The sequence below is a fragment of the Cebus imitator genome, unplaced genomic scaffold, assembly GCF_001604975.1.
Source record: "Cebus imitator isolate Cc_AM_T3 unplaced genomic scaffold, Cebus_imitator-1.0 Scaffold1, whole genome shotgun sequence".
In the NCBI taxonomy this organism is placed as follows: domain Eukaryota; kingdom Metazoa; phylum Chordata; class Mammalia; order Primates; family Cebidae; genus Cebus; species Cebus imitator.
In genome coordinates this window covers 17,551,608-17,560,730 of record NW_016107316.1, presented here as the reverse complement: position 1 = coordinate 17,560,730, position 9,123 = coordinate 17,551,608, and the positions used below count along the sequence as shown (strand labels likewise).

Genomic DNA, 9,123 nt, shown 5'->3' with positions numbered 1-9,123 from the left:
AGAAGAGAGGTCTAAGGACCCAGGAGTCCGTGGGCCAGGGCACCTGTGTGGCAGTGGGAAGCTGTCCTGCCTGCCTCTGCCGTCTTGATACCTGGAAATCTGAGCAGGAGGCTGGATTATGGAGTGACGCGCTGTGGATCTGCAAGGACTATGTGCCCGGCCAGTTGGAGGCTCTGCAGGAAGAGTATGAGCAGGAAGCTACTAAGAAGGGGGCCAGGTATGAGACCAGAGGTCCAGCAGCAGTGGCAGGGCTGGGAGGGCCATGAGGCATGCACAGGACAGAGCACACTGCCCCCCCATGCCTAGTCCCAGTGCTCCAATCTCCACAGGGGTGTGGAGGGACTTGTGGAACAAGCTCGACACTGGGAGCAGGCTGGAGAGTACAGCCGTGCCGTGGACTGCTAGCTCAAAGTGCGAGACTCTGGAAACAGCGGCCTGATGGAGAGGTGCTGGATGAAGGTGAGGGCAGTAGGCTCTTTCGGGCCCTCCTTCTTCCTAGGCCTCCATTCACACTCAGCTTCCCTTCTCACATCTACAGCTGTCTCTGTGTCTTTTCCTTTTCAATCAGGTAGCAGGAATCTGTGGAGTGCCTTTTGGATGGTAGAGCCAGAACCTCTGAAGGCTGTTAAGCAGATATAAGACAGAATCCTGACAGCGAAAAGTTAGGGGAGTTGGACTAACACATGGCTCAGTTAATATCATATCAGAGTAAAGACCAAATTACATGACTTAGAGTTAGGAATTATGGTGAGCAAAGAAAAGTCAAACTTGGTGTTTTCGAAGTGATTTTTACAACTTTAAAAATCACTGGGCTGGGCACGGTGGCTCACATCTGTAATCCCAGCACTTTGGGAGGCTGAGGCGGGTGGATCATCTGAGGTCAGGAGTTCGAGACAAGCCTGGCTAACATGGTGAAACCCCATTTCTACTAAAAATACAAAAAATTAGCCGGGCATGGTGGCCAACGCCTGTAATCCCAGCTACTCGGGTTTGGTGGTGCATGCCTGTAATCCCAGCTTTGGGAGGCTGATACAGCAGAATCGCTTGAACCTGGGAGACAGAGGTTCAAATCTCCCAACTTCAATCCTTTTTCTTTTTTGAGACGTAATTTTCCTCTTGTTGCCCAGGTTGCAGTGAGCTGAGATCGTTCTGTTGCACTCCAGCCTGGGCAACAAGGGTGAAACTCCGGCTCAAAAAATAAAAAAAAAAACAAATCATGTCTTGATATGCCATCCTTTCCAACTTTGTTCCTGCAGTATTACTTAATTCATTTTTCTAAAATACCATTCTGTTGGCTTCTGGCCAACAACCTTCACAATGATGACCCCGTGCCATCTATATATTGTCCAAAATGCTTTCATTCTCTTAATGGCCCCAGACAAGGCTTTTAGAAAGCTCTGTGCTGCATTCTGGTGTGTGTGGTGGCGTGATCTGTAGTCCCAGCTACTCGGGAAGCTGAGGCAGGAGAATCGCTTAAACCTAGTAGGTGGAAGTTGAAGTGAACTGAGATTACGCCACTGCACTCCAGCCTGTGACAAAGTGAGATTCTGTTCCAAAAAAGAAACAAAAAAGGAAGAAGAATGCTTTGGCCTGTTTTATTAATCTTTGTTATAGCATGAATTGATTCCTTGTACATTTTTTGTGTAGTGAATTAGCCCTGGAGAATCCATTCATATCTGGATGACCTGACAGAATAAATGTTCCAGACTTGGAAAATGAGACTGTAGATTCTGGGGCAGAGTGATCCTCTAAGGTCATTTAATTTCCCTCTCTGACATCTCTTTTCTGTCCCAGTGCAATAGCAGCTAGGAAATGTGTCAAGCCTTAGATTTAGGAAACTGTATGTCTCAAATGTTCTGAGAGTACCTACTTAAAATGTCCTAGCTTTCTTTAGTTTACTTGATCTTGTATTCTAGTTTGTGGTTTGGGACATTTAACCCCATACCTGGACTTCTAGGGAGTGACTGGCTCTAGAGAAAATGCTTGTAGAGCAGAACAGGCCACTTGGAAGGCCTGCTTCTTTGAAACCTTGCCTCTATACTCCCTACTTAATGACAAGCTGTCTAGCCCAGTCCTAGAAGAGTCATAAAGGAGTTCTTCCCTGAGTTTGGCTGTCAGAGCAGAGCCTATGGACCGCTGCAGGAAGGGGCAGCAGATGCTACTTTGGGTGTGGCTCAGAGAAGAGACCTAAGCAGCATGCACACTGACTGCATGCTGTCAGATTTACCTTGGAAAGCCCATTGTGATGTCACATGAAGTCACAGCCTGGAGGCAGAAAACTCATCGGCCGAGAAGAGCACCTGGTTGAAAAATGGCACCAATTTGGGGGATGGACATCCCACTGCCATCATGTATCAGCCTTTTATTATTATTTGTTTTTTTTATTTTGGGGCTTTGGATGCTATTTTCTGGGAATCAGAGCTGGAAGCAGGTGCCAGCCAAGATAAACTCAGAGGTATGTGATGTAGCCCTCCCTTGAAACTCACTGGTCCCTGCTCCTGAGGCCATAGAAACTCCTATACTTTGGGCCAGGGAAGGAATTGGATGTGGGGAGAGGGAAGCAGAGACAGTGCCCATGGATGTCTTCCTATAGGTCACTATAAATCATTTTTCCTTTAATTCATTTCAACAGTCTTTGAGCACCTGTTATATACGGCAGTGTAGTAGACATTGAGGAAGAATAAAAAGCTATCCCAACTTTCTAGGAGCTCGAGGTGAAGTAGGGGAGACAGATAGTCACATAACTTCAAGGAAAGAGAATGTGTTAAGAGTTAATAGATGTATAAATGTTGCTAAAGACATGGGAGGTAGACAGCATTTGAACTAGGGGCTCTACAAACTGCCGTCAGGGAGAGCTCAGGTTTGAGTATGCTTCAGAGGAAGAGTGGGATTTGGAAGGTGGTTGGGGTGAATACATTGGAAAAAAGGCATGGGAAAGGGAAGAGTATTGGATATGTTTGAGGAGAGATTGTAGTCCTGTGAGGACTGCATTCACCAATCTGGATGGAATATAGAACTGTAGGGACTCAGAGCGAGAAAAGGTTGAAAAGTTGACAGAGGTCACATTGTAGTTTTGAACGCCAGGCTGAATAATTTGTGTAAATAACACTCTGTGCAGTTTGAAAGATATCAAAGATTTTAAAGCCAGGCAAAAATGTGCTTAGATCTGTGCTTTAGAGCAATGCTTCTCAAACTTTAACATGCATATGTATCACCTGGGGGGTCTTGTTAAAAAGCAAATTCTGATGTAGGAAGTCTGGGGTAGGGATAGAGTTTCTACAGTTCTAACAAGCTCCCAGGTGATGCTGCTGCCCTTGGACCGGGACCACACTTTAAGAGTGAGGCTTTAAATACCTCCAGCAAGCTTTTATTATAGTTCTCTGGCATAGCTAGGCCATTTTAATGGTTTAGTGGGAAGAAGGGAGGAAATAAAAGAATAAGAGCAGTACGGTGAAAGGAGAATGTAGCCGGGCGTGGGGGGGGCTTACGTCTGTAATCCCAGCACTTTGGGAGGTTGAGGTGGGTGGATCACTTGAGATCAGGAGTTCAAGACCAGCCTGGCCAACATGGTGAAACCCTGTCTCGACTAAAAATACTAAATTAGCCAGGCGTGGTGGCATGCACCTGTAGTCCCAGCTACTGGGGAGGCTGAGACACGAGAATCACTTGAACCCAGGAGGTGGAATTTGCAGTGAGCTGAGATCACGCCACCGCACTCCAGCTTGGGCAACAAGAGGGAAACTCCGTCTAAAAAAAAAAAGAGAACATAAATTAATTCCTCAAATGTTTATCCCACCCCTCTCCCCCCACTTGCCCTCCTCTGTGCACTATTGATACAGCAATAAGTGGAAGAGATGGAAGTATCTGCTGTCAGGGATGTGAAAGTGGAGGTGGTCTTGGGGTGAACGTTTGCATGTGGAAGGTGATGCAAGACTCCCTTGCAAAGGAGGGAGAAGGGACTGAGTCTATTTTTCTTTATGCAAAGAGTCAATCATAAATATTCTCATCATTTTCTATGAGGACTACATTCATCACGGCATTTCCAGTGCCTAGTATACTGCCTGGCATATTCGTAAGTGCTCTGGAGTTGTTTGTGAAATGAATAAAAGACTTCTCAATCTTAACCCTGAATGACTCACAAGATGATAGTGTTTTAAACAACATAGGCAACATTAGACAGGCAAAGTTGTGAATGTGGTAGAAGGCAGAAAATCAACTATTGTATTGGAAGTGCTTGTAGAATTTATGTGGAGATATTCATCAAGCATCTGAAATTAATGGCCGAGACCTGTGATGTTCAATATTGTATCCACTAGTCATATGTGACCATTTCAATTTTTTATTTTTGAGACAGGGTCTCACTCTGTCACCCAGGATGGGGTACAACTCACGGCTCACTGCAACCTCGAACTCTCAAGTTCAAGTGATTCTCCCACCTCAGCTTCCCAATTAGCTGAGACTACAGGCCTATGCCATCATGCCTGGCTATTTTTTGTATTTTTTTGATAGAGACAGGGTATCACCATTGTGCCCAGGCTGGTCTCAAACTCCTAGGCTCAAGCAATCCACGCACCTCAGCCTCCCAAAGTGCTGGGACTACAGGCGTGAGTCACCACACCTGGCCGTAAATTAATTAAAATTAAATAAAATTTAAAATTCAGTTTCTGGCTGGGCGCAGTGGTTCACACCTGTAATCCCAGCACTTTGGGAGGCTGAGATGGGTGGATCACGTGAGGTCAGAAGTTGGCGACAACCCTGTCTCTACTGAAAATACAAAAATTAGCTGGGTATAGTGGCACGTACCTGTAGTCCTAGCTACTTGGGAGGCTGAGGCAGGAGAAGACCTGAACCTGGGAGGTGGAGGCTGCAGTGAGCCAGGATGGTGCCACTGCACTGCACTCCAGCCTGGATGACAGAGCAAGACACTGTCACAAACAAACAAAGCACACACAGAACCCCCAAAACTAATTGTGTCACTCTGCTAAAAGTAACTAAGCACACAAAAGTTCTCTGTACCCTGTTGTCTGCAGCAGCATTTTCAAACCTTTTTGACTCTCAAACTTCTTTCACTCTCATACTTTTGTCAACCTCCTTAGGAACTTAAGTATTTTGTCCATTTTCTCATAACATGTAAATTATATTAGGTAAATTTTATTTTAAAACAATAACTTTTTATAATTGGAAAGTTATTTGAACATCATCTTAAAGTATAAAGTCAAATGTCTACTTTTTCTTCTGTAACAAGTGATGCATGACATTTAATTGACTTTAAGTATATTAGGTATGATAATTTTCACAACAGTTGGGTATGAGAAATGGCAAGGGTTTTGTTTTTGTTTTTTGTCTATATCAAACATAATCTAGCTTAAGCCTCCCTTTACCTAGGTTGGCAAAAAATGTCCAACCTTTGTGTTGTATAAGAATTCCAAAGTTACTCAGGAGGCTGTGGCAGAAGAATCGCTTGGACCCAGGAGGCAGAGGTTGCAGTGAGCCGACACTGCGCCACTGCACTCCAGCCTGGTGACAGCAAGACTCTGTCTCAAAAAAAAAAAAAAAAAAAAAAAAAAAGAGTTCCAGAGTTTCTGCAGTTTATCCAGAGTAGAAGTGGGTCAGGCCCTTAAGTCACAGGGATAGCTCTTGCTTTTCTTCTTAGCCGTCTAAAGGACTGCTGGCATTTCAGGGAGCCAGCTTCCTTCCTGTCTCAACCCTCTGGGACCTTCAGCTTAAAATTTTCACAGATCTAGACTTATTTGAGGGTTGTTTTTTTTGGTTCTTGACCATTTTTCAGCCCTGAAAAACTAACTCCCTGCTGTGCATTAGGAGTTCCAAGACCCTATGAACAAAGGCCTGACTACCTTCTTTGGTACAGGGAAGCATAAATCCACTTTCTTTGTCAGAAAGATGCAGCAATAAAAATATAGTGTAAATTACTCAGGAAGTCACTCTGCCTCATAAAACAACGAATATAATTTCTTACTACATATTTATGTAATAAAATTTTTTTGTTAACAAACACATTTTTATTAAGGTACAATTGAATACCTTAAAATGCACAGATCTTAAGAGTATAGGGTGATGAGTTTTGATAAATTTATATACCCATGTAACTAAACCCTGATCAAGATATACCTTAGCCATAGCCCTGAATGGAAAGTCTCTGCCCTCCTCTCTGTTCAGACACAACCTCTATTCTGATTTCTATGGTCATGGATTAGTTTTGCCTATTCTTTTTTTTTTCTGAAGAAGTTAAAAGTTAAATTTAAAAATATCTTAGAACAAATAAAAGTGTAAAAAGCAACATACCAAAACTCATGGAATGCAGCAAAAACAGTTAAAAGGGAAATTTATAGCAATAAATGTTCTATGCTTTGAATATTTTGTCCTTTCAAAACTCAGATCTAAATGTTATCCCCAATGTGGCAGCATTGTGAGGGATTCTTTTTTTTTCTTTTATTATTATACTTTAAGTTTTGAGATACATGTGCAGAATGTACAGGTTTGTTACATAGGTATACAAGTGCCATGGTGGTTTGCTGTACCCATGAATCCATCATTTACATTAGATATTTCTCCTATTGCTATCCCTCCCCTAGCCCCTCCATCCCCATGACAGGCCCCAGTGTGTGATGTTGCCTTTCCTATGTTCATGTGTTCTCATTGTTCAACTCCCACTTATGAGTGAGAACATGCGGTGTTTGGCTTTCTGTTCTTGTGTTAGTTTACTGAGAATGATGGTTCCCAGCTTCATCCATGTCTCTGCAAAGGACATGAACTCATCCTTTATGACTGCATTGTATTCCATGGCGTATATGTGCCACATTTTCTTTATCCAGTCGATCATCAATGGCCATTTGAGTTGGTTCCAATTCTTTGCTATTGTGAACACTACAATAAACATACATGTGCATGTATCTTTATAGTAGAATGATATATAATCCTTTGGGTATATACCCAGTAATGGGATTGCTGGATCAAATGGCATTTCTGGTTCTAGATCCTTGAGGAATCGCCACACTGTCTTCCATAATGGTTGAACTAATTTACATTCCCACCAACAGTGTAAAAGCGTTTCTATTTCTCCACATCCTCTCCAGCGTCTGTTGTTTCCTTTTTAATGATCACCATTGTAACTGGCATGAGATGGTATCTCACTGTTGTTTTGATTGGCATTTCTCTAATGACCAGTGATGATGAGCTTTTTTTCATATGTTTGTTGGCCACTAGTTCTGCCTATTCCTGAACCTTGCAAAAAATAGAATCATACAGTATATGTTCTTGTGTGTCTGACTTCTTTTGCTAAACATAATGTGTTTGAGATTCACACATGTTGTTGACAACAAATTTTTTTTTTTCCAAGACAGAGTCTTGCTCTGTCACCCAGGCTGAAGTGCAGTGGTACAATCTCAGCTCACTGCAGCTTCCACCTCCCAGATTCAAACCGTTCTCTTGGCTCAGCCTACCAAGTAGCTGGGATTACAGGCGCGCGCCACCATGCCCAGATAATTTTTGTATATTTAGTAGAGATGAGGTTCCACCATGTTAGCGAGGCTGGTCTTGAACTTTTGACCTCAGGTGATCCACCACCCTCGGCCTCCCAAAGTGCTGAGATTATAGGTGTGAGCCACTGTGCCCAGCCCATCTTTTTCATTTTAGTCACTCTGGTGAGTCTGTGTGGTATTGCACTCTGGTTTTCCTTTGCATTTACCTAATGACTAATATTAGTGTACAACTTCTCATGTTTATTGGCCATTTGGAAATTCTCTTTTGTGAACTGCCTGTTCAAGTCTTTTGCACATTTTTAATAATTGAGTTATCAGTGTTTCTTTTACTTAACTGATTTGTAGGAATTCTTTGAATACTATGGACATGAGTCCTTTGCCAGATACAGGTATTTAAAATAAATTCTACCACTTTATGACTCACTTTTTTATTTACAGTGGTGTCTTAATGACCAAAAGTTCTAAATTTTAATGAAATCCAATTTATGAAGTTTTGTTGTTAAGATTAGTGTTCCCTTCCCTACCCCCACCCCAACCTCCAGTGCAAGAAATCTTTGCTTACCAAGACCTGGAACCAACCCAGATGCCCATCAGTGATAGACTGGACTAAGAAAATGTGGCACATACACACCATGGAATACTATGCAGCCATAAAAATTGATGTTTGTGTCCTTTGTAGAGACATGGATGAATTGAGAAACCATCATTCTCAGCAAACTGACACAAGAACAGAAAACCAAACACCACCTGTTTTCACTCATAGGTGGTTGATGAACAATGAGAACACTTGGGCACAGGGAAGAGAACAACACTCACTGGGCTAGGTGGGGGGTTGGAGGGGAGGGGAGGGGAGGGACAGCAGGGGGGGCGGGGAGGAAGGGGAGGGATAACACTGGCAGAAATGCCCAATGTAGGCGATGGGGTTGGGGGTGGGGCGGGGGGATGGAGACAGCAAACCACCATGATGTATGTACCTATGCAACAATCCTGCAGGATGCAGGATGTGCACATGTACACCAGAGCTAAAATACAATTAAAAAAAAAAAAAGAAATCTTTGCTTACCACTAGGCCATGAAGATACCCTTCTGTATTTCTTCTAGAAACCTTATTTTTTTTATCTTTCATATTTAGATCTATGATCCATCTCAAATTATTTTTGTGTATAGTGTGGGGTAGGGGACAACACTCCTCTCCTCCCCATGTAGATATCTAATTCTTCCAGTAGGGCAGGAACTAGGGTAAAAATGAGTGAGGTACACACCTTGAACACAGACTGTAAGGAGCACCAAAAACTTAATAATCGAGATATTTAGTGAAACATTCTTGGCTGGGCACAGTGGCTCATGCCTGTAATCCCAGCAATTTGGGAGGCCAGGGTGGGCAGATCATGAGTTCAGGTGATTGAGACCAACCTGACCAGCAGAGTGAAATCCCGTCTCTACTAAAAATACAAAAATTAGCCGGGGGTTGGGGGGCAGTGGCGCGTGCCTGTAATGCCAGCTATTTGGGTGGCTGAGGCAGGAGAATGGCTTGAACCTGGGAGTCAGAGGTTGCAGTCAGCCATGATTGCACCACTGCACTTCAGCCTGGCGACAGGGTGAGACTCCATCTCAAAAAAAAAAA

General features: G+C 43.2%; 2 protein-coding genes across 2 annotated transcripts in view; both read left to right on the top strand.

Moving 5' to 3' along the window:
• LOC108301367 (intraflagellar transport protein 172 homolog) overlaps window positions 1-405 on the top strand; it is a 12,492-nt gene extending 12,087 nt beyond the window's left edge. Inside the window, 2 exon segments of the mRNA XM_037737087.1 lie at window positions 218-245; window positions 330-405. Coding sequence (XP_037593015.1) covers window positions 218-245; window positions 330-405 — 104 coding nt within the window.
• The window catches only part of LOC108301632, a 480,010-nt gene that overhangs the window by 439,521 nt on the left and 31,366 nt on the right, over window positions 1-9,123 (top strand). Inside the window, exons 9-10 of the mRNA XM_037737919.1 lie at window positions 330-459; window positions 2,420-2,455. Coding sequence (XP_037593847.1) covers window positions 439-459; window positions 2,420-2,455 — 57 coding nt within the window. The 5' untranslated portion in view covers window positions 330-438. The remainder of the gene's footprint in view (window positions 1-329; window positions 460-2,419; window positions 2,456-9,123) is intronic.